Source organism: Chiloscyllium punctatum, chromosome 7 (genome assembly GCF_047496795.1).
Source record: "Chiloscyllium punctatum isolate Juve2018m chromosome 7, sChiPun1.3, whole genome shotgun sequence".
Classification (NCBI taxonomy): Eukaryota; Metazoa; Chordata; class Chondrichthyes; order Orectolobiformes; family Hemiscylliidae; genus Chiloscyllium; species Chiloscyllium punctatum.
Genome location: NC_092745.1, coordinates 135604368 through 135630439, shown reverse-complemented (window position 1 = coordinate 135630439; position 26072 = coordinate 135604368). Strand labels below are relative to the sequence as shown.

Sequence of the window (26072 nt, the reverse complement as noted above, 5' to 3'; positions counted from 1 at the left end):
AATCGATCAGACCCAGGCTTGGACAATCTTTCACTTTGGTTTGTCATCTCCCCCTTTTGTTCTTAAATATCTATTTCAGTCTCTCCCTTTGATCTCTCAGCCACCAAGACCCTCGGTCTGTGAATATTGAGAACACTAACTCCTTCTCCGAGATTTCTGCTGAGATCTGTGAGTTTATCGATGGAATCCTCAGTAGCTCCATTTCCTCCTGATTTGGCTCTTATTGTGGATTCCATCCCAGTTTCAGTTTCTATTCTGGGATCATTTCACTCCATCGTTTACCTTTCTGTTGCTCCTTGTCCCTTTGCTTCCCTGTTGGCCTTCCCTTTATAATTTGTGTCTGACTGTCCTTTGTTGGATTCTCAGGGTGTGGATGTTTGTCGATGGGAGCTGGGCAGTGGGGGGTATTGAAACAGTCTGTGACTTGGGGAGATTGTCATTGAGCTGAGCTCTCTGTTTCCTTGCAGCGAGAGTTTGTGATAACGTCCTGACCCGATGTGAGAACGGGGGAGTGTGTGAGGACAATGGCAGGTGTCTGTGTCACCCTCCATACACAGGGCTGTTGTGTGAGAAACACCAGTGCAAGAAGGGAGCAGGAGCCTGTGTCTCACAGTCACCACAAGATCCAAGCTTCACCCACCTGCTGCTCTCCCTAACTGCCCTCCTCATCACTGCCAATGACCATGGGGCCCTCTGAGCAGCTCCCAGCCCCTGGACCCACACAGGAAGGTGCAGGGAGCCACAGCAGAATCCAGGCTTTATTGTGAAAACACACATCCCTCCCCTCAGCTGGCCAATCCCGGGAAAACCAACTGGAATGAAGGTTGAGTGTATCCCAGATCGTGGACACAGCCAGGAGTCACTGGGATATGGAATGAAAGATTATCCCGGGGAAACTGGGACAGCAGCACATCTCCATTCTCCAACCACCCCCAGCCCATGGTCAGCTCGGAGACAAACAGACAAAGCAGTTGCATTTAACTAGCACCTTTGGCCAGCTCAGGACGGCACACAGCATTTTACAGCCACCGAAGGACTTTTCAGTAAATAACAATGTGTTGATGATGCGATAATCTGTGATGTTGTTTAAGAGATAAATCTCAGCCAGGACTCTCCGGGATATCACCCCCCGCTCCACTTCTCTACAGCAACAGGCTCCACCCAAGGACACTCGGAGGCTGCGGTGCGGCTCTTTCTGATCGTGTTTTTCTCCCTCCCTCATATCGTTCAGAAACATAGAGAGCAGGAGTAGGCCATTCAGCCCTTGGACCTGCTCCCCCATTCAACATGATCCTGGTCAATCATCCCACTCAGTCCCCTGATCCCAATTTCTCCCCTTACCCTTTGACCCCTTTGGCCCCAAGAACTGTATCTAATGTTTCTTAAAAACATTCAATGTTTTGGTCTCAAATGCTTTCTGTGGCAGAGAATTCCACAGGCTCCCCACTCTCTGGGTGAAGACATTTCACCCCATCCCAGTCTGAAATGGCCCACCCCATATCCTTAGACAGTGACCCCCTTGTTCTGGACTCCCCCACCGTCAGGAGTAACCTTCCTGCATTTGTATGAGAATCCTTGTCATTCTTCAAATTTCCGGTGAATGTGCTCCTGATATGGTCTCACCCAGTAAATCAGTCCCAGGATTCTGTTGAACCTTCACTGCGCTCCCTCCATTGTCAGAACATCCTTCCTCAGACATGGAGACCAAAACTACATTCAATCCTCCAGTGGTGGTCTTACCGATGCCCTGTATAATTGCAGCAAGACATCCCTGCTCCTGTACTGAACCATCTTACAATGAAGACCAACAAGACATTGACTTTCTTCACCACTTGCTGCACCCACGATGCGTATTTCAGCGACTGATATACAAGGACATCGAGGTCTTGTTGCACCTCCCCCTTTCTCAATCTATCACCATTCAGATCATCATCTGCCTTCCTGTTTTTGCTCCCAAAGTGGATAGCCTTGTACTGATCCACCTGAAACTGTATCTGCCATGCATCTGCCCACTCGCTCAGCCCGTCCAAATCACACTGCAGCATCACTGCATCCACCTCACGGCTCACCCTCCTACCCAGCTTTGACTCTCACTCAGTTATTCTGTTCCTCTGTCTCTCCCTGTCAGGGATCACTGAGTGTGAGGAGGTGGGTGCAGTCCCACCCCCCTCCGCACTCCACGATACAGTGACTGCTGCTGTATAATCCTGTTTTCTAGGGTTTAATGAAATTGCTCCCTCTGACCCTGCGCCGCCCCCTCCCACCCTCTCCTGGATCCTGCCCAGGGCTGGGGTGGTCTGAAGGGAATAATCCTGAGCAGCAATGTTGGGGTTAGTTTGTCTGTTGATTAGTTTGTATTAAGGTGATGTATTATTCTCTCCCATCGTTCTCCACAAGGTGAAGTGTGGTTCGTTTCTGTGAATTGCAGTTTGTCTTGGTGCATATATCGGTCACTGGGTAAACCCCCAGTGAAGACATTCAGCAATCAAACTATTCGCTTTGAGTTTCCTAGACAGAGTTTTCCCTGTTCCTCATCCCACCTCACTGGGGGGGGGGGCTGATGAGCTAGAAATCCAGAATCATCATAAACATTAAGAGGGGTGTAAGAACCTGCAGACTTCTCCAATGTCCCTGTCCCTTAGACACAGGGTTTGACAGAAAGTAAGGAGTAGGTGTCTGTACTTCACAAAAAATATACTACAAATAAATAGACTCACTACTGATAAACAACTATGAACCATCAACTTATATCTCTACTATTTATTAACAAGACAAATAATGGCGTAAAATACTATATATCCAAACGTGCTGATGACACGAAGTTAGGCAGCATCGTCGGGATATTGGGAGACAAAGTGAATGGCAGGTAGAGTTACAGAGTTATAATGTCATACAGTACAGAAACAGAGCCTTCAGCCTAACTTGCTGTGAAAAAGGATACATTAGAGAACAGCAAACATTTTACCAACTGGCACTAATGGGACCGGGAGTGTGCTGGTTGATCAAATATTCCGGAATATCAAGAGGTCCACAAAATCAATGCAAAAGCACACACTGAGTAATGGAAACATAATGCAGGGCACATACATATCACTGTTGTATTTAATTTACAACATAATCACTTAAATAATAATACAAGTTTGCCTGAAATAAAACTTACCAGCATTCAGCCTTCTCACTCTCACCCTCAGTTGACCAATCAGGCATCACGCAGATCAGAACAATACAGTAATCTTCACAGTATTTGAGGTTTATAATTTTTGCCTGTTTATCAAGAGCGCCAGGTCATAAAATGCAGGTGAAAACACACAGTTTACTGTATTTTCTAGATGGTATGCAATTAAATACAGAGAATGAAAGAAAGATTATCCAGGGAGGGATTAGACAGCCATGGCTGACAAAGGAAGTCAGGAAATGTATTAAAGAAAAAGAGAGATCCTATAAAGTGGCCAAGAGCAGTGGGAAATCAGAAGATTGGGAAGGCTCCAAAAACAAACAGGATAACAAAGAGAGAAATAAGAAAGGAGAGGATCAAATATGAAGGTAGGCTAGCCAGTAATATTAGAAATGATAGCAAAAGTTTCTTTCAATACATAAGAAACAAACGACAGGCAAAAGTAGACATTAGGCCACTTCAAACTGATGCTGGAAGCCTAGTGATGGGAGATAAGGAAATAGCAGGAGAACTTAATAAGTACTTTGCGTCAGTTTTCACAGTGGAAGACATGAGTAATATCGCAACAATTAAAGGGAGTCAGGGGGCTGAGTTGAGTATGGTTGCCATTACAAAAGAGAAAGTGCTAGAAAAGCTAAAAGGTCTTAAAATTGATAAATCTCCTGGCCCGATGGGCTACATCCTAGAGTTCTGAGGGAGGTGGCTGAGGAAATAGCGGAGGCGTTGGTTGAGATCTTTTAAAAGTCACTGGAGTCAGGGAAAGTCCTGGATGATTGGAAGATCGCTGTTGTAACCCCCTTGTTCAAGAAAGGATCAAGACAAAAGATGGAAAATTATAGGCCAATTAGCCTAACCTCGGTTGTTGGTAAAATTCTAGAATCCATCATTAAGGATGAGGTTTCTAAATTCTTGGCAGAGCAGGGTCAGATTAGAACAAGTCAACTTCGATTTAGTAAGGGGAGATTGTGCCTGACAAACCTGTTGGAATTCTTTGAAGAGGTGACAAGTAGGTTAGACCAGGGAAACCCAATGGATGTGGTCTATCTAGACTTCCAAAAGGCCTTTGATAAGGTGCCACACGGGAGGCTGCTGAGCAAGATGAGGGCCCATGGTGTTCGAGGTGAGCTACTGGGATGGATTGAGGATTGGCTGTCTGACAGAAGGCAGAGAGTTGGGATAAAAAGTTCTTTTTCGGAATGGCAGCCGGTGATGAGCGGTGTCCCGCAGGGTTCAGTGTTGGCGCCACAGCTGTTCACGTTATATATTAATGATCTGGATGAAGGGACTGGGGGCATTCTAGTGAAGTTTGCCGATGATACGAAGATAGGTGGACAGGCAGGTAGTACTGAGGAAGTGGGGAGGCTGCAGAAGGATCTAGACAGTATGGGAGAGTGGTCCAGGAAATGGCTGATGGAATTCAATGTGAACAAGTGCGAGGTCTTGCACTTTGGAAAAAAGAATACAAGCATGGACTACTTTCTAAACGGTGAGAAAATTCATAAAGCCAAAGTACAAAGGGATCTGGGAGTGCTAGTCGAGGATTCTCTAAAGGTCAACATGCAGGTGGAGTCTGTGATTAAGAAAGCGAATGTGATGTTGTCAATTATCTCAAGAGGGTTGGAATATAAAAACACCATTGTGCTACAGAGACTTTATAAAGCTCTGGTTAGGCCCCATTTGGAGTACTGTGTCCAGTTTTGGTCCCCACACCTCAGGAGGGACACTGGAACGTGTCCAGTGGAGATTCACACGGATGATCCCTGGAATGGTGGGTCTAACATACGAGGAACGGCTGAGGATCCTGGGATTGTATTCATTGGAGTTTAGAAGATTAAGGGGAGATCTAATAGAAACTTACAAGATAATACATGGCTTGGAAAAGGGTGGACACTAGGAAATTGTTTCCGTGAGGTGAGGAGACTAGGACCCGTGGACACAGCCTTAGAATTAGAGGGGGTAAATTCAGAACAGAAATGTGGAGACATTTCTTCAGCCAGAGAGTGGTGGGCCTGTGGAATTCATTGCCGCAGAGTGCAGTGGAGGCCGGGACGCTAAATGTCTTCAAGGCAGAGATTGATAAATTCTTGATGTCACAAGGAATTAAGGGCTACGGGGAGAATGCGGATAAATGAAATGCCCATCAGCCATGATTGAATGGCAAAGTGGACTCGATGGGCCAAATGGCCTTACTTCCACTCCTATGTCTTATGGTCTTATGTCCAAAGAGACTTGTGGTTCACGTACATAGATCTTTGAAATGTCATGAATAGATGCAGAAAATAATCAAGAAAACTAATGGAATGCTGGCCCTTATTATCAGAGCGTTGGAGTACAGATGCAGAGGTTATGCTGCAGTTATACAGAACCTTGGTCAGAGCCGAGTTGGTGTACCGTGAGTAGATCTGGGTACTACACATTAGGAAGGATAGATGGGCCCTGAAGGGACTACAACATGGGTTTACCAGAATGATACCTGGTCTTCAGGGTTAAATTATGAGAAGAGACTATACAAAGTATGTCCTGTTTACTCTAAAAATTAAGAAGGTTAAGGGGTGATCTGATTGAAGGCTTCAAGATATTATCAGGAGAAGACAGGGTAGATAAAGATAAATTAATTCTATTGGTTGGGGATTCCAGAACTAGGGGCATCGTCTAACAATGAGGTCAGAGCATTCAGGAGAGATATTGGGAAGCACTTCCACACACAAACGGTGGGAGTGGTTTGGATCTTTCCTCCACAAATGGCAGTGGATTCAGGGTCAATTGTTAATTTTAAATCAAAGATCAGTGAACCTAAGTGAAAGGTATTAATGGATATGGGCCAAAGGCAGATTTATGGAGTTGGGCCAGAGATCAAACATTGACTGATGGGACAGGCTTGAGAGACTGAATGGCCTCCTCTTCTTGTTCCTATGTTCCAATGTTTTCTAGTTAAAACTCTAAACCATTTATAAAACTCTTCTCATCTCAACACACACAGACAGACATAAACATTGGGTGTTATGTGAAATAACTGTACAGCAGCTGGGATCCCGTCACCATGTTCCCCCCTTTATTTACACGTGAAGAGTCCCTGACACTGACCCAGCTCCCTCAGAGCCAGCTCACAGAGTGAACAGAACCCCTGACACTCTTGTTTTATGTATTTTTTTTAGTTTTATTAACCAGTACAAATTACAAACAAACAATTAACATTAACAGCAGTTTACAGGAAACAGCTATTTATGGGGGAAAGGGGCAGCAAAGCCAGACCCCAAACCTCACCGTACAAGCTGTTCACAGAGAAACGAGGTCACCTCAAATCCCACCCGACATTACCAAGAAAGAAACAGTAGACGCAATCACATACAGGCAGTCTGATAAACCCAACAATAAAACAGTACATGAAACACAGACACCCCCAGGAAACCACCTGTCCATCCCATCTTCCGGCCACTCAAAGGCAGCCCTCCCCATGCCCCTTCCGGCTCTCAGTCCACCCCCGTGCCCCTTCCGGCCCCCTCTAGGGCAGCCCATTCCCGTCCCTGGGACGACAGCGTGCAGGGCAACTCACAAGTCTTCCAGATCTCAGCCTGCCCCTACACACCTTCCAACCACCTCTAGGACAGCTCGATCTGATTACCCCTTCTCGGGGCGACAGCACTCAGGCTTACCCACCCTCCAGTTTTCGGGACTGCCTACCCACTTTCAGGCCTTGGGGTGACAGCTTTCAGGACAACCTATGAGTCTCCCAGTTCACAATAAGGCCTGCCAGACCCAAGGACACACAAAACATTGCAGACGATAACCCAATAAGCAACAAGACAGAGTCAATTATCAACAGACAGAGTCCTTTCTGCTACAGAGTCCATTACCATCAAGAGTTCTCTTCAAAGTGCAAAATCCATTCCCAGGAACAGAGTCTACTCCAGTATGCACAGTCCATTTCTGAAGGTAACAAATGCACAGCCCACATCACACACAGGTGTTCAGTCTCCATAGAGGCCTAGTCACCCACAGAGGGCCAGGCCTACCCACAGGAACAGTTCATCTGGAAAGGTGCATTTTCTCACAGGGGATCAGTATAAACACCCAAAAAGTGAAAACACATTCAAAAGAAAGAAAACCAGAGTTCAAGGGCTAAGCCCCACCACAAAATCAACACAGTCCTCTTCTCAAAAGGAAAGAGAAACACCCAGGCTGTTCCCAGCCAGTGAAACAAATGAGGGCCGAATTAAAATCCAGCAGTTTAAAAATCAATCCTCAATAAAAAAGGAATACCAGTTAACAAACCGGCTATATAGTTCAGCCAGTTCAGGAATCGGGATTCGCCCGAAAAACAGAAACCAACGGCATCAGGACACACTGGGTGTGGGCAGCCAGTTCAGAGTCAGTCCCCTCCCTGACACATCGTGGAGAGTCAACGACCCTGATCCAGCTCCCTCTGAGTCAGCTCTCAGAGTGAATAGTATCCATGACACTCCTATTTATTTTACTAAACAGTACAAAATACAGTTGACAATAAACAGAAAGCAGCAATTCACAAAATCCCCATGATATACAGGAGAAAGGGCAGTGAAGCCAAACTCCAAACCCCACCAGTCAACCAGATTTCAGGGAGATGAGGACAAACCTCAAATCCCACTTCCATTCATCACAAAGATAACGGTAACAAACACAGACAAGACAGTGCAATCCGATCACAAACAGTGTACAGAGACACAGACCCAATATAGCTGTAGAATAGACACCTGACACCAGTCCACACCATATACTGATCAGACCATCCTTGACTGTCCTACAGGAAGGCTAGCCATTGGCCTTCCGGTCTCTGGCCACCCTGCGTACTGACCGATCCTCCCAACGGCCGCTTCCCTCCAGGCTGGTCATCGACCACCCAGCTCCAAGTCACCCCACGTACTGACCAGACAACCCTGGGCCGCTTTCCTACGAGCTGACATAGGGAAGTAAAAGAGGGGGTTGAGTTACATTGCTGATCAGGATGATATCACGGCCGTGCTAAAGGAGGACACTATGGAGGGCTTGAGTAATGAGGCATTATGGGTGGAGCTGAGAAATAAGAAGGGTGCAGTTACATTGTTGGAGCTGTATTACAGGCCTCCCAACAGTGAGCATGAGGTAGAAGGACAAATAGGTATGGAAAGATGTAGAGACAACAGGGTAGTGGTGATGGGAGATTTCAATTTTCCCAACATTGACTGGGACACACTTAGTGTCAGAGGTCTGGATGGGTCAGACTTTGTAAGAAGCGTCCAGGAGAGTTGTCTAGAGCAGTATATCAATAGTCCGACGAGGAAAGGGGCCGTATTGGACCTGGTACTGGGGAATGAGCCAGGACAGGTGGTAGCAGTGAGGATGGGGGATTTCTTTGGGAACAGTGACTACAATTCTGTAAGCTTTAGAATACTCGTAGACAAAGATGAGAGTGGTCCTAAGGGAAGAGTACTTAACTGGGCCAAGGCCAATTATAATCAAAATTAGGCAGGAGCTGGGAAATGTAGATTGGACACAGCTATTTGAAGGGAAGTCCACATTTGAGATTTTTTTTAGATTACATTACAGTGTGGAAACAGGCCCTTCGGCCCAACAAGTCCACACCGACCCTCCGAAGCGTAACCCACCCATACCCCTACATTTACCCCTTACCTAACACTATGGGCAATTTAGCACAGCCAATTCACCTGACCTGCACATCTTTGGACTGTGGGAGGAAACCGGAGCACCCGGAGGAAACCCACGCAGACACGGGGAGAATGTGCAAACTCCACACAGTCAGTCGCCTGAGGCGGGAATTGAACCCGGGTCTCTGGTGCTGTGAGGCAGCAGTGCTAACCACTGTGCCACCGTGCCGCCTACAAATGTGGGAGGCTTTCAAAGATAGGTTAACAGCAGGGCAGGATAGGCATGTCTTGTTGAAGGCAAAGGAGAGGAAGGGCAAGATTCATGAACCGTGGATGACAGGAGAAATTGTACGACTAGCCAAGAGGAAAAGGGAAGCGTACATAAGGAACAGGCAGCGAAGAACAGAACAGGTCCTAGAGGAATATCGGGAGTGTAGGACAATCTTAAACGAGGAATCAAGTGGGCTAGAAGGGGTCATGAAATAGCTTTAGCAAGCAGAATTAAGGAAAATCCCAAAGCATTTTATTCTTATATAAGAAGCAAGCGGGTAACTAGAGAAAGGTTTGGTCCAATAAAGGAAGACTGTGTGTCGAATGTGAGAGAATGGGTGAGGTTCTCAACAATTACTTTGTATCAGTGTCAACTGAGGAGAGGGATATGATGAATGCTGAGATTAGAGATAGAAGTTTGTTTACTCTGGATCACGTTGACATAAGGAGGGAGGATGTGTTGGGTAGACTAAAGGATATTAAGGTGGACAATTCCCCAGGACCAGATGAGATCTATTCCAGGTTGCTAAGGGAGCTGAGAGAGGAAATAGCTGGGGCCCTGACAGATATCTTTGTAGCAAAGTTTGAGAAGATTTGTAGCTCAGGTTGAGGTTCTGGATGTAGGTTTGCTCACTGATCTGGAGGGTTCATTTCCAGATGTTTTATCACCCTACTAGGTAACATCTTCAGTGGGCGTCCAAACAAAGCACTGCTGAGAATTCCTGCTTTCTATTTATATGTTTGGGTTTCTTTGGGTTAGCGATGTCATTTCCTGTGGTGACGTCATTTCCGGTTCTTTTTCTCAGGAGATAGTAGATGGGGTCTAACTTGATGTGTTTGTTAATAGACGTCTGGTTGGAATGCCATGTTTCTAGGAATTCTCGTGTATGTCTCTGGATTAGTGGTGCTGGAAAAGCACAGCAGTTCAGGCAGCATCCGAGGAGCAGTAAAATCGATGTTTCAGGCAAAAGCCCTTCATCAGGAATACAGGCAGAGTGCCTGATGGGTGGAGAGATAAATGAGAGGAGGGTGGGGTGGGGAGAAAGTAATATAGAGTATAATAGATGAGTGGGGGAGGGGATGAAGGTGATAGGTCAGGGAGGAGGGTGGAGAGGATAGGTGGAAAAGAAGATAGGCAGGTAGGACTAGTCCGGACAAGTCAAGGGGACAGTTACTGAGCTGGAAGTTTAGAACTAGGGTGAGGTGGGGGAAGGGGAAATGAGGAAACTGTTGAAGTCCACATTGATGCCCTGGGGTTGAAGTGTTCCGAGGCGGAAGATGAGGCGTTCTTCCTCCAGGCGTCTGGTGGTGAGGGAGCGGCGGTGAAGGAGGCCCAGGACCTCCATGTCCTCGGCAGAGTGGGAGGGGGAGTTGAAATGTTGGGCCACGGGGCGGTGTGGTTGATTGGTGCGGGTGTCCCGGAGATGTTCCCTAAAGCGGTCTGCTAGGAGGCGCCCAGTCTCCCCAATGAAGAGGAGACCACATCGGGAGCAACGGATACAATAAATGATATTAGTGGATGTGCAAGTAAAACTTTGATGGATGTGGAAGGCTCCTTTAGGGCCTTGGTTGGAGGTGAGGGAGGAGGTGTGGGCACAGGTTTTGCAATTCCTGCGGTGGCAGGGGGAGATGCCAGGATGGGAGGGTGGGTCGTAGGGGGGTGTGAACCTGACCAGGTAGTCACGGAGGGAACAGTCTTTGTGGAAGCCGGAAAGGGGTGGGGAGGGAAATATATCCCTGGTGGTGGGGTCTTTTTGGAGGTGGCGGAAATGTCGGTGATTGATTTGGTTTATGCGAAGGTTTGTAGGGTGGAAGGTGAGCACCAGGGGCGTTCTGTCCTTGTTACGGTTGGAGGGGTGGGGTCTGAGGGCGGAGGTGCGGGATGTGGACGAGATGCGTTGGAGGGCATCTTTAACCACGTGGGAAGGGAAATTGCGGTCTCTAAAGAAGGAGGCCATCTGGTGTGTTCTATAGTGGAACTGGTCCTCCTGGGAGCAGATACGGTGGAGGCGGAGAAATTGGGAATACGGGATGGCATTTTTGCAAGAGTAGGATGGGAAGAGGTGTAATCCAGGTAGATGTGGGAGTCGGTGGGTTTGTAAAAAATGTTGGTGTCAAGTCGGTCGTCATTAATGGAAATGGAGAGGTCCAGGAAGGGGAGGGAGGTGTCAGAGATGGTCCAGGTAAATTTAAGGTCAGGGTGGAATGTGTTGGTGAAGTTGATGAATTGCAGGAGCACGAGGTGGTGCCAATGCAGTCATCAATGTAGCGGAGGAAGAGGTGGGGAGTGGTGCCGGTGTAATTACGGAAGATGGACTGTTCTACGTAGCCAACAAAGAGACAGGCATAGCTGGGGCTCATATGTGTGCCCATGGCTACCCCTTTGGTCTGGAGGAAGTGGGAGGATTCAAAGGAGATATTGTTAAGGGTGAGGACCAGTTCGGCCAAAAGAACGAGAGTGTCGGTGGAAGGGTACTGTTGGGGACGTTGGGAGAGGAAAAAACGGAGGACTTGGAGGCCCTGGTCATGGCGGATGGAGGTGTAGAGGGATTGGATATCCATGGTAGTCTGGCGCACTGAACTCTACACCTCTGAAGCAATATCAGGTGGGGCGGGGCTCCTGTTTATATCGGGGGGGTGGGGTTCATGTTTATATCGGGGGGGGAAGGGCTCCTGTTTATATCGGGGGGGGTGAGGTTCATGTTTATATCGGGGGGGGAAGGGCTCCTGTTTATATCGGGGGGTGGGGTTCATGTTTATATCGGGGGGGCTCCTGTTTATATCGGGGGGGCTCCTGTTTATATCGGGGGGGTGGGGTTCATGTTTATATCGGGGGGGGAAGGGCTCCTGTTTATATCGGGGGGTGGGGTTCATGTTTATATCGGGGGGGCTCCTGTTTATATCGGGGGGGCTCCTGTTTATATCGGGGGGGCTCCTGTTTATATCGGGGGGGTGAGGCTCCTGTTTATATCGGGGGGGCGGGGTTCATGTTTATATCGAGGGGGCGGGGCTCCTGTTTATATCGGGGGGGGGCTTCTGTTTATATCGGGGGGGCGGGGCTCCTGTTTATATCGGGGGGCGGGGCTCCTGTTTATATCGGGGGGGTGAGGCTCCTGTTTATATCGGGGGGGGCTCCTGTTTATATCGGGGGCGGGGCTCCTGTTTATATCGGGGGCGGGGCTCCTGTTTATGTCTGTCAGCCAGGGCTCCTTGATTAAACTAGAGTGACAGCCCCAATCAGGGAACACATATTCTATAAGGTCCCACAGCTGACATCCTTCCAATCATTGCATTAGAGATGAAGGGAAAGTCTGGGAAGGGAATAGTCTCTCCATACAGGGCTTGTTGAGATCATCCTTTGGCTGATTAGGACATTGCATCGCGATCCTCCTTCTGCAAATATTTGCTTGACTTGCTTCCTTGTGGGAAGGAGGGTATAGGGGTTTTATTGGGAGGGTTTGGGACCAACATGTTCCCTTTAGGGTGAAATGTAGGAGCAACAAGCCCAGAGGATCCTGGATGGCCAGGAATATTCAAGACGAGATACAAAGGTAAAAAGAGATGTTGAAAAAGAAGGAAGTAATGTCAGGTATAGTTAGCAGGGATCAAGTGAATCCTGGGAAGAGTATCAAGGCAGGAGGAGTATATTTAAGAAGGAAATCAGGAGAGCAGAAAGGGGACATGAGGTAGCTTTGACCAATAGGGTAAGGAGAATCCAAAGGGATTCCATAAATACAGTAAGGACATAAGGGTAACTAGGGAGAGAATAGGGCCCCTCAAAGATCAGCAAGGTGGCCTTTGTGTGGAACTGCAGGAGATGTGGGGGGGACACTAAATAAGTATTTTGCATCAATGTTTACTGTGGAGGTGGTCATGGAAGATATAGAACGTGGGAAAATAACTAGCGAATTATTGATTGCGGTCCATATTATTGTAGAGGAGGTGCTGGACGTCTTAAAACACACAAAGGTGGATAAATCCCCAGGGCCTGATCAGGTGTACCCGAGAACTCTGTGGGAAGCTAGAGAAGTGATTGCTGGGCCTCTTGCTGAGATATTTGTATCATCGATAGTCACAGGTGAGGTGCCGGAAGACTGGAGGTTGGGAAACATGGTGCCACTGTTTAAGAAGGGTGGTAAAGACAAGACGGGGAACTATAGACCGGTGAGCCTGACCACGGTGGTGGGCAAATTGTTGGAGGGAATCCTGAGGGACAGGATGTCCATGTATTTGGAAAGGCAAGGACTGATTCGGGATAGTCAACATGGCTTTGTGTGTGGGAAATCATGTCTCACAAACTCAATTAAGTTTTTGAAGTAACAAAGAGGATTGATGAGGGCAGAGCAGTAGATGTGATCTACATGGACTTCAGTAAGGTGTTCGACAAGGTTCCCCATGGGAGACTGATTAGCAAGGTTAGATCTCATGGAATACAGGGAAAACTAGCCATTTGGATACAGAACTGGCTCAAAGGTAGAAGACAGAGGGTGGTGGTGGAGGGTTGTTTTTCAGACTGGAGGCCTGCGACCAGTTAGTAATTTTGCAGGTGACACCAAAATTGGAGGTGTAGTGGACAGCAAAGAGGGTTACCTCAGATTACAACAGGATCTTGACCAGATGGGCCAATGGGCTGAGAAGTGGCAGATGGAGTTTAATTTAGATAAATGTGAGGTGCTGCATTTTGGAAAGTCAAATCAGAGCAGGACTTATATACTTAATGGTAATGTCCTAAGGAGTGTTGCTGAACAGAGAGACCTTGGAGTACAGGTTTATAGCTCCTTGAAAGTGGAGTCACAGTGAAGAAGGTGTTTGGTCTGCTTTCCTCACTCTCTCGGCGGAGCAGGTAACGGCTGTCTGATGGTGTTTTTTTAAGTCGCGGTATAGTCCAGTTATTGTTTTTTTAACGGCTAAAATTTAAAGTTTTTTTTTAGCGCCTAGCGGACCCGGAAGCTGGTGTCGCGCTAGCTTACCTGGGAAGGTTTTTTTCTTATAAAAGCGCGCAGGCGAGGAACCCGAGGCACTACAGGGTTTTTAAAGTTTACCTTTTAGAGGGATGGCAGCAAAGGCAGTGCAATGTTCCGCTTGCAACATGTATGAGGTGAGGGAAGCCATTAGTGTCCCTGCTGATTACACTTGCAAGAAGTGCAGCCATCTCCAGCTCCTCCAAGACCGTGTTAGGGAACTGGAGCTGGAGTTGGATGAACTTAGGATCATTCAGGAGGCAGAGGGGGTCATAGATCAGAGCTTTAGGGAAGTAGTTACTCCGAAAGTTATAGACAGATGGGTGACAGTGAGGGGGAGTGGGTGGAAGCAGCCAGTGCAGGGACCCCCTGCGGTCATTCCCCTCAAGAACAAGTATACCGTTTTGGATACTTGTGGGGGGGGGGATGACTTACCAGGGGTAAGCAACGAGGTTCAGGCCTCTGGCACGGAGCCTGTCCCCGTTGCTCAGAAGGGAAGGGTGGAGAAAGGTAGAGCGATAGTTATTGGGGACTCAATAGTGAGGGGCACAGATAGGCGGTTTTGCGGGGGCGACAGAGACTCACGTTTGGTATGTTGCCTCCCAGGTGCAAGGGTACGTGATGTCTCTGATCGTGTTTTCCGGGTCCTCAAGGGGGAGGGGGAGCAGCCCCAGATCGTGGTCCACCTTGGCACCAACGACATAGGTAGGAAGAGGGGTGAGGATGTTAGACAGGCTTTCAGGGAGCTAGGTTGGAAGCTCAGAGCTAGAACGAACAGAGTCGTTGTCTCTGGTCTGTTACCCGTGCCACGTGATAGAGAGTCGAGGAATAGGGAGAGAGAACAGTTAAATGTGTGGCTACAGGGATGGTGCAGGAGGGAGGGATTCCGGTTTCTGGATAACTGGGGCTCTTTCTGGGGAAGGTGGGACCTCTATAAACAGGATGGTCTACACCTGAACCTGAGGGGCACCAGTATCCTTGGGGGGAGGTTTGCTAGTGCTCTTGGGGGGGGGGGGGGGGGTTTAAACTAACTCTGCAGGGGCATGGGAACCCAGACTGTAGCTTTAGGGTACTGGACCTTGAGTGTAGGGAGGTTAGGAACGAGGCATCGATCTCGAAGGAGGGTGCCAGTAAACAGGAAGGTGGCTTGAAGTGTGTATACTTCAATGCCAGAAGTATAAGAAATAAGGTAGGTGAACTTGCAGCGTGGGTTGGTACCTGGGACTTCGATGTTGTGGCCATTACAGAGACGTGGGTAAAACAGGGACAGGATTGGCTGTTGCAGGTTCCAGGGTTTAAATGTTTTAGTAGGGTCAGAGATGGGGGTAAAAGAGGGGGAGGTGTGGCATTGCTTGTCAAGGATAGTATTACAGCGGTAGAAAGGGTGATGGCGGAAGACTTGCCATCTGAGGTAGTTTGGGCGGAGGTTAGAAATAGGAAAGGTGAGGTCACCCTGTTAGGAGTTTTCTACAGGCCTCCTAATAGTCCGAGAGAAGTAGAGGAAAGTATTGCGAGGATGATTCAGGAGAAGAGTGAAAGTAGCAGGGTGGTTGTTATGGGGGACTTTAACTTCCCAGATATTGACTGGGAAAGCAAGAGCTCGAGTTCGTTAGATGGGTCGGTGTTTGTCCAATGTGTGCAGGAGGGTTTCCTGACACAATATGTAGACAGGCCAACAAGAGGTGAGGCTATACTGGATTTGGTTCTGGGTAACGAACCAGGTCAGGTGTTAGACTTGGAGGTAGGTGAGCACTTCGGGGGCAGTGACCACAACTCGGTGACTTTTACTCTAGTGATGGAGAGGGATAAGTGTGCACTGCAGGGCAACAGTTATAGCTGGGGGCAGGGAAATTATGATGCGGTGAGGCATGACTTAGGATGCGTGGATTGGAAAAATAGGCTTCAAGGGAAGAACACAAATGATATGTGGAGATTGTTCAAGGAACAGCTATTGGGTGTCCTTGATAAGTATGTACCAGTCAGGCAGGGAGTAAAGGGTCGTGTGAGGGAGCCGTGGTTCAATCAGGAATTGGAATCCCTTGTGAAAGGGAAGAGGGCGGCCTTTGTAAAGATGAGGCGTGAAGGTTCAGTTGGGGCGATTGAGAGTTATAAGGTAGCCAGGAAGGATCTAAAGAGAGAGCTAAGAGCAGCAAGAAGGGGACATGAAAAGTCCTTAGTTGGTAGGATTAGGGAAAACCCAAAGGCTTTCTATAGGTATGTCAGGAATAAAAGGATGACTAGGGTAGGTATCGGTCCAGTCAAGGATAGTAATGGGAAGTTGTGTGCGGAGGCGGAGGAGATCGGTGAGACACTAAATCAATACTTTTCATCAGTATTCACTCAGGAACAGGACACTGTTGCTGATGTAAATATTGAGTCACAAGTGATTAGAATGGATGGCCTTGAGGTATGTAGGGAAGAGGTCTGGGGAATACTGGAAAGGATGAAAATAGATAAGTCCCCTGGGCCTGATGGCATTTATCCTAGGATCCTCTGGGAAGCTAGGGAGGAGATAGCGGAGCCATTGGCCTTGATTTTTATGTTGTTGTGGTCTACAGGAATAGTGCCAGAAGACTGGAGGATAGCAAATGTGGTCCCCTTGTTCAAGAAGGGGAGTAGGGACAGCCCTAGTAACTATAGGCCAGTGAGTCTCACTTCTGTTGTGGGCAAAGTCTTAGAGAGAATTGTAAGGGATAGGATTTATGAACATCTGGATAGGAATAATGTGATCAAGGATAGTCAGCATGGTTTTGTGAAAGGCAGGTCGTGCCTCACAAACCTTATTGAATTCTTTGAGAAGGTGACCAAGGAAGTGGACGAGGGTAAAGCAGTAGATGTGGTGTATATGGATTTTAGCAAGGCGTTCGATAAGGTACCCCATGGTAGGCTAATGCAAAAACTACGGAGGTATGGCATTGAGGGTGCGTTAGAGGTTTGGATTAGGAATTGGCTGGCTGGAAGGAGACAGAGGGTAGTAGTTGATGGTATAGGTTCATCTTGGAGCGCAGTTACTAGCGGTGTTCCACAAGGATCTGTTTTGGGACCATTGCTGTTTGTTATTTTTATAAATGACCTGGAGGAGGGGCTTGAAGGCTGGGTGAGCAAGTTTGCGGATGACGCGAAAGTCGGTGGAGTTGTGGACAGCGAAGAAGGACGCGTCAGGTTACAGCGGGATATAGATAAGTTGCAGAGCTGGGCAGTAAGGTGGCAAATGGAGTTCAATGTAGCTAAGTGTGAAGTCATTCACTTTGGTAGGAGTAACAAGAAAATGGATTATTGGGCTAATGGTAGACTACTTGGTAGTGTGGATGAGCAGAGGGATCTTGGTGTCCATGTACACAGATCTCTGAAAGTTGCCACCCAGGTAAATAGTGCGGTGAAGAAGGCATATGGCGTACTGGGCTTTATTGGTAGAGGAATTGAGTTCCGGAGTCCTGAGGTCATGTTGCAGTTGTATAAGACTCTGGTGCGGCCTCATCTAGAATATTGTGTGCAGTTTTGGTCGCCATATTATAGGAAGGATGTGGAGGCATTGGAACGGGTGCAGAGGAGGTTTACCAGGATGTTGCCTGGTATGGTAGGAAGATCGTATGAGGAAAGGCTGAGGCACTTGGGGCTGTTCTCATTGGAGAAAAGAAGGTTTAGGGGAGATTTGATAGAGGTGTACAAGATGATTAGGGGGTTAGATAGGGTTGACAGTGAGAACCTTTTTCCACGTATGGAGTCAGCTATTACTAGGGGACACAGCTTTAAATTAAGGGGTGGTAGGTATAGGACAGATGTTAGGGGTAGATTCTTTACTCAGCGGGTTGTGAGTTCATGGAATGCCCTGCCAGTAGCAGTGGTGGACTCTCCCTCTTTATGGTCATTTAAGCGGGCATTGGATAAGCATATGGAGGTTATTGGGCTAGTGTAGGTTAGGTGGGCTTCGGTCAGCGCAACATCGAGGGCCGAAGGGCCTGTACTGCACTGTATTTTTCTATGTTCTATGTTCCTTTATTGGTCAGTGCATTGAGTACAGGAGTTGTACAGGACATTGGTTAGGCCACTTTTGGAATATTTTGTGCAATTCTAGTCTCCTTCCTATATGAAGAATGTTGTGAAAGTTGGAATGGTTCAGAAAAGATTGACAAGGATGTTGCCAGGGTTGGAGGATCTGAGCTACAGGGAGAGGCTGAATAGGCTGGGGCTGTTTTCCCTGGAGCGTCGGAGGCTGAGGGGTGACCTTATAGAGGTTTATAAAATCATGAGGGGCATAGATAGGGTAAATAGACAAGGTCTTTTCCCTGGGGTGGGAAAGTCCAGAACTAGAGGGTATAAGTATCAATTGAGAGGGGAAATTTAAAAGGGACCTAAGGGGTAACTTTTTCACACAGAGGGTGGTGCGTGTATGGAATGAGCTGCCAGAGGAAATGGTGGAGGCTGGTACAATTGCAATATTTAATAGGAAGGGTTTAGAGGGATATGGGCCAAATAAGGGCAAATGGGACTTGATTAATTCTGGACACGCGGTCAACATGGATGAGACAGACTGAAGGGTCCATTTCTGTGCTATTTAACTCTATGACTCCATGACTCTATGTATAACAGGTATAAAAGGGTCAAACAAACAGAGGGGCCTAGTGGAGAATGGAAAGTGTAGCAGAGAACTTCATAAAGGGATTAGGAGAGCAAAGAGGGGGCATGAGAAATCACTGGTGCATAAAATTACAGGGAATCGTCAAGATATTCTATCAGTTTGTTAAGGCGAAGAAGATAACCAGGGAAAGGGTGGGGCAGATTTGGGACCAAGGGGCCGATCTGAGAGTGGAACCAGGGGGATTGGTAAGGTGTTAAAAAAAACTTCACATCGGTCTTCATTCTCAAGGAGCAGGGTGTGGGGACAGAATTTGGGGAGAGGGATTGTGAGTTTCTTGAGCAGATTGGTGTAGTGAATGGGGAGGTATTGGAGGTTTTGACAGGGCTAAAAGTAGACAAATCCCCAGGTCATAGTGTCACAGAATCTGGCTGAGTCATGCCCCAGGCTTCGGAGGGAGATGAGGCAGGAAATTACAGTGGTCCCTGACCCAACTGTATATTGTCTCTGGCTATAGGGAAGTGCTGGAGGGCGTGAGGATAGTGAATGTGGTTACACTCTACAACAAGCATGGCAGTGATGGACCAGGGAACCACAGAGCAGGGAGTCTCATATCAGTGGGGGGGAAACTGTTGCAGAAAACTCTGAAGGAGAGAATTAATCTGCACTTAGAGAGAGAATATTTGATCAGAGGTCGTGGCTCACAAATCTGGTGTGATTTCTCAAAGTGACCAAATATGTAGGTGTGGATAGTGCAGTCGATGTAGTTTATCTAGATTTCAGCAAGGCCTTTGACCAGGTCCCACATGGGAGACTGATAAAGAAAGTAAAAGCTCATGGGGTCCAGGGTAACTTGGTAAGATGGATCCAAAGCTGGCCTAGTGAGAGGAGACAGAGGTTGAAGGTAGGAGGCTGTTTGTGTGACTGGAGCCCAGTGTGCAGTGGTGTCCCACAGGGATCAATGCTGGGTCCCTTATTGTTTGTGATATTCATAAACAATGGAGATGGGAACGTGGGGAAGATGGTAATTAAGTTTGAGGATGACAGAGATTGTCCGGGTGGTTGGCAGTGAGGAGGAAGGTGTTCAGTTTACAGGAGGATTTAAATGGATTGGTCAGATGGGCAGATGGAATTTAACTGGGATAAATGTGATGGGATGTAATTTTCAGGAAATTACAAGCCAAGGGAGTACTCAGTAAATGGCAAAACACGAGGAAGCTCAGAGTAACATAGGGATATAGGGAAGCTTGTCCATAGATCCCTGAAGATGGCAGGACGGGGTTAATAGGGGAGTTAAGGAGGCATACGGGACACTTGCATTTATCAGTCAAGCCGTAGATGATAAGAGCAGGGAGGTCACGCTGGAACTGTACAGGCCACAGCTGGAGTACGGTGTGCAGTTCTGATCCCCACACGATAGGAAGGATGGGATTGTGCTGGAGGGGGGGGGGGGGGGGGGGAGCAGTGGAGATTCACCAGGATACTCCCTGGGACGGAGTATTTCAGTGATGAGGAGAGGCTGGATAAGCTCAGGGGGTTTGCTTTGGACCATGGGGGGGGGGACTGATGGAGGCGTCTGAGGTTATGAGGGGCATGGACTCGGTTGATAGAAAGCAGCTGTTCTCCTCACTTGAAGGGTCAACAAGGGGCATCATTTTATTTTGAAAGGGAAGTGGTTTAGCGGGGATTTGAGGAAACACACTTTTTTCACCTAGAAGGTGGTGGTGCGGACTGCACTGCCTGGGAGCGTAGCTGAGGCAGGAAACCTCAACTTTAAAAAATACTTGGATGTGCAGTTGAAACATCATAACACTCAAGGCTATAGGCCTGGTAATGGAAAGTAGGAGTAGTGCCCTTTAGAGACATATTTGTTGGCACAGACTCAATGGATTGATAGGTGTCTCCTGTATTATGTGACTCAATCAGACACAGAGTGACTGGTTCACATTTATAAAGGTCTCTGATTTATTAACTAAAAGTCACAGCTAACAGCAACGGGAAAGAGGAAATAAACTGCAGCACAGAAGCACTGCTCCTTCACGTCCAGAGGTCCAATGGCTTCTGACCTGAACATGCACACCCACCAGCTGCTCAGCTCCCGGGAGCCAATCACATCACTGAGCGCAGACCAAAGGCCTTTGTCATGGATAACTGATAGACCAATCAGCTGCTTGTTGCCAGGTGAAACTCCAATCATACACAGCCCTTGACTCCAGCTCGTCTGTAACTAAACTTCCCCTACCGCTTGAACCAGCAGCTGTGTAAACAGCACATAAAATGAGGTTTTATAATGTGTTTTGGAAATAATCCTTTTCCTGAATGAGCTGAAAATGTGTTGCTGGAAAAGCGCAGCAGGTCAGGCAGCATCCGAGGAGCAGGAGAATCAACGTTTCCTGAAGAAGGGCTCATGCCCGAAACATCGATTCTCCTGCTCCTTGGATGCTGCCTGACCTGCTGCGCTTTTCCAGCAACACATTTTCAGCTCTGATCTCCAGCATCTGCAGTCCTCACTTTCTCCTTTTCCTGAATGAGTTCACAATCATAAAATGGGAAATAAACAGATAAGGTCTTTACACCCTGCAGTCTGCTGCTTTGAGATCATCAGAATTTTCAGCAATGAACACGCCACTTCCCATGGGTTCATAAACACGCCTTGCTGACTGAGTGACTGTGACTCAGGGTCAGACTGTGAAGCGTGTGAGGAACCGTTTCAGGCTCCCGGGGCCTGGATAACTCCGCACAGTGAACAAAAAACCCAATTCATGGTAGAAAGACTTGAATCAAACATCTCCAGTTTAATGAAGGGTTTTTACTGAAACTTTCTCAACAGAATTTGTACATCGTTTGGAGCTCAGTATCCAGTAGTGAAGCAGAAACATATTTTGCCCTGACATTAAATCTCCCTGATCCGGTGACCCTGACACTCACAGGGTTCAAGGTCATTAGTTTTGGTTCCAAACGTTTGATCCATCTTCTTGGAGGAATGGGCTGTGTGCTGAAAATTGAGTGAGACACCAAGAACCTGCATTTCTCTAGCTCCTTTAAGTGCAGCAAAGACCCCCCGAAACAATAAAACACACTGATGGTTTGGTCCCTGCTGGATTACAGGAAACACTCCTGATATGTACATGGCAAGAACCCACAATAAGATAATGAACAGACAATCTGTTGTGTTAGTCAAGATAATCGCGAGATGATTATTAACATGAAGAAGATGACCCAGCCGCACCCCCACATCAACTAACCAATCATTCTTACATTGGAATTTCTGAATTCACTTGTGATAGTAGCTAGGACCTTATGTTAAATCTGATAGACTGACCCTCTGACAATACAGCACTCCCTCAGTACTGACCCTCTGACAGTGCGGCACTCCCTCAGCACTGACCCTCTGACAGTGCGGCACTCCCTCAGTACTGACCCTCTGACAGTGCGGCACTCCCTCAGTACTGACCCTCTGACAGTGCGGCACTCCCTCAGCACTGACCCTCTGACAGTGCGACACTCCCTCAGCACTGACCCTCTGACAGTGCGGCGCTCCCTCAGTACTGACCCTCTGACAGTGTGGTGCTCCCTCAGCACTGACCCTCTGACAGTGCCCACTCCCTCAGCACTGACCCTCTGACAGTGCAGCACTCCCTCAGCACTGACCCTCTGACAGTGCCCACTCCCTCAGCACTGACTCTCTGACAGTGCGGCAGTCCCTCAGCACTGACCCTCTGACAGTGCAGCACTCCCTCAGCACTGACCCTCTGACAGTGCAGCACTCCCTCAGCACTGACCCTCTGACAGTGCAGCACTCCCTCAGCACTGACCCTCTGAGAGTACGGCGCTCCCTCAGCACTGACCCTCTGACAGTGTGGCACTCCCTCAGCACTGACCCTCTGACAGTGCGGCACTCCCTCAGTAAAGATCCCAGGGTATGTGCGTTGGGAGATGAACCGGGGGATGGGTGTTGGGGGGGGGGGGGGGTGATCCCGGGGGAAGGGTGTTGGGGGGTGATCTCTGGGGGATGGGTGTTGGGGGGTGATCCCGGGGGGATGGGTGTTGGGGGGGGGTGATCCCGGGGGGACGGGTGTTGGAGATGAACCCGGGGGATGGGTGTTGGGGGGGGGGTGATCCCGGGGGGACGGATGTCGGGGGGTGATATCGGGGGGATGGGTGTTGGGGGGTGATCCTGGGGAAGGGTGTTGGGGGGGTGATCCTGGGGGATAGGTGTTGGGGGGTGATCTCGGGGGGGATGGGTGTTGGGGGGTGATCCCGGGGGGATGGGTATTGGGGGGTGATCCTGGGGGATAGGTGTTGGGGGGTGATCCTGGGGGATAGGTGTTTGGGGGGTGATCCCGGGGGGATGGGTGTTTGGGGGGTGATCCTGGGGGGATGGGTGTTGGGGGGTGATCCTGGGGGGATGGGTGTTGGGGGGGTGATCCTGGGGGGATGGGTGTTGGGGGGGTGATCCTGGGGGGATGGGTGTTGGGGGGTGATCCTGGGGGATGGGTGTTGGGGGGGTAGATCCTAGGGGGATGGGTGTTGGGGGGGTGATCCTGGGGGGATGGGTGTTGGGGGGTGATCCCGGGGGGATGGGTGTTGGGGGGTGATCCTGGGGGATGGGTGTTTGGGGGGTGATCCTGGGGGGATGGGTGTTTGGGGGGGTGATCCTGGGGGATGGGTGTTGGGGGGGTGATCCTGGGGGGATGGGTGTTGGGGGGGTGATCCTGGGGGATGGGTGTTGGGGGGGTGATCCTGGGGGATGGGTGTTGGGGGGGTGATCCTGGGGGATGGGTGTTTGGGGGGTGATCCTGGGGGATGGGTGTTGGGGGGGTGATCCTGGGGGATGGGTGTTTGGGGGGTGATCCAGGGGACGGGTGTTGGGGGGTGATCCTGGGGGGGTGATCCTGGGGGATAGGTGTTGGGGGGTGATCCTGGGGGGATGGGTGTTGGGGGGGTGATCCTGGGGGATGGGTGTTCTGAGTTAGAGGGAATCTGCTCGCCAGTCAGACAGGTTTGGTCTTTGGGACAAGTCACTGAATCGGATTTGTTTTCTAACAGAGGTTGAACAGTTTGAGTTGTTTTTGAATTGGGTCTGATGGAGCTCAGTGTTGGGTCTGATTATTGGGCTGTGTAAACAGATGAGAGTTTGCGGAATTAAAATGATTCTGCTATCCAGCCAGCAATAACAATCAAATACTCGTTTCACAGAGGGACACAAACAGCAGAGCTCCAGTGATATCTACAGGCTGGATCTCAATTTGCTCAAAGTGTGATCTGGATTCACTCGATCTGCAGGTGACTCTGCTCCTGGATTTGGATTCCAAGGAGGTTGCCAGCAATTGGATCCCCACCCTGTTCCAGAACAGATTCTCCCCTCATTGATTCCTGGTATCCCACTGAATCCATAAGTTCCTGAAAACACATTCCCCACACGTGAGGCAGGGACAGAATTGCCTCCACCATCTCCAGAATGGTTAGCACATGGGGAGCTGTGTTAGTTCACCAATCCTCGAGTGTTCACTGTAGCACGGAGTCAGTCTGGAAAACAATCCTCCTCCTCTTCTACGTACGTGGATGGAAACCAACCGACCTGAAACCAACCAATCGAGACCCATTGATGGTCAAACCAGGAAATGTCCCATCTTCTCTCAATGCCAGACATTCCAGTTGAGGGGTCCATTTTAAGATTCTGACAGTACTGCAGGAGACTATTCTGCCCATCAAGCCTGCACTTGCTAATTCTATCCAATTAGTCCCCTTCCTCTGCACTTTCCCCATCGTCCAGAAAATGACCACGCACAAGGATTTTCCTGGTTCCTGTGTGAAAGTTCTGATTGAATCTGTTCCCACTGCCCTTTCAGGCAGCACCTTCCAGATCCCAACAACTCACTGTGTAAAACAATCCCCCTCCCCTCTCCCCCTGGGCTTTTCCCTTCAACCTGTCTCCCTCTGCTCCCTCACCCTCCTGCCCCTGGAAACACACTCTCCTGATTTACTCCATCAAACTCTCTCCATGGTTTTGAAAACCTCGGTTAAACCCCCCGGAACCTTCTCTGCTCTAAGGAGAACAATCCCAGCTTCTCCACATTAGAACATAGAACATAGAACAATACAGCACAGAACAGGCCCTTCGGCCCACAATGTTGTGCCGAACTTCTATCCTAGATTAAGCACCCATCCATGTACCTATCCAAATGCCGCTTAAAGGTCACCAATGATTCTGACTCTGCCACTCCCACGGGCAGCACATTCCATGCCCCCACCACTCTCTGGGTAAAGAACCTAGCCCTGACATCTCCCCCTGACATTTGAGGAAAGACATTCTGGCTATTGAGGGAGTGCAGCGTAGGTTCACGAGGTCAATTCCTGGAATGGCAGGATTGCCTTACACTGCAAGACTGAAGCGACTGGGCTTGTATACCCTTGAGTTTAGAAGACTGAGAGGGGATCTGATTGAGACATATAAGATTATTAAAGGATTGGACACTCTGGCAGCAGGAAACATGTTTCCGCTGATGGGGGAGTGCCAAACCAGAGGACACAACTTAAAAATACGGGGTAGACCATTTAGGACAGAGATGAGGAGAAACTACTTCACCCAGAGAGTGGTGGCTGTGTGGAATGCTCTGCCCCAGAGGGCAGTGGAGGCCCAGTCTCTGGATTCATTTAAGAAAGAATTGGATAGAGCTCTTAAAGATAGTGGAGTCAAGGGTTATGGAGATAAGGCTGGAACAGGATACTGATCGGGAATGATCAGCCATGATCATATTGAATGGCGGTGCAGGCTCGAAGGGCTGAATGGCCTACTCCTGCATCTATTGTCTATTGTCTATTGTCTATCTCCCCTATACCTTCCACCCTTCACCTTAAATTTATGTCCCCTTGTAACACTCTGTTGTACCCGGGGAAAAAGTCTCTGACTGTCTACTCTATCTATTCCCCTGATCATCTTATAAACCTCTATCAAGTCACCCCTCATCCTTCGCCGTTCCAATGAGAAAAGGCCGAGAACTCTCAACCTATCCTCGTACGACCTATTCTCCATTCCAGGCAACATCCTGGTAAATCTTCTCTGCACCCTCTCCAAAGCTTCCACATCTTTCCTAAAGTGAGGCGACCAGAACTGCACACAGTACTCCAAATGTGGCCTTACCAAGGTCCTGTACAGCTGCAACATCACTTCACGACTCTTGAATTCAATCCCTCTGCTAATGAACATTCTCTAAGATTTGCCAGACTGACTGGGATTAACTGGATCATTGGCCAACTGTGCGCATGGGCTTGATGGACAGAAGGGCCTCATTCAGTGTTGTCAAATTCTCAGAAGCAATGACCATCCATAGCCTGGGTCTGTTCACAGTGCTCCCACACACTCACCCTCTCAGTGTTATTCACAGGACAGTGTTACACACTCGCACACTCTCAGTGTTATTCACAGGACAGTGTTACACACTCGCACACTCTCAGTGTTGTTCCCA

General features: G+C 48.7%; 1 protein-coding gene and 1 pseudogene across 2 annotated transcripts in view; one reads left to right on the top strand and one right to left on the bottom strand.

The window, feature by feature from the left end:
- Positions 1–2744, top strand: part of LOC140480172 (netrin-G1-like) — a 167655-nt pseudogene extending 164911 nt beyond the window's left edge.
- A 20734-nt stretch (positions 2745–23478) lies between these two features.
- LOC140480171 (guanine nucleotide exchange factor VAV3) overlaps positions 23479–26072 on the bottom strand; it is a 167368-nt gene continuing 164774 nt past the window's right edge. The window contains exon 27 of one of the 2 annotated variants that reach the window (XM_072574919.1): positions 23479–24184. In XM_072574919.1, coding sequence (XP_072431020.1) covers positions 24128–24184 — 57 coding nt within the window. In that variant the 3' untranslated portion in view covers positions 23479–24127. The remainder of the gene's footprint in view (positions 24185–26072) is intronic. The other variant, XM_072574920.1, reaches the window with a different exon arrangement.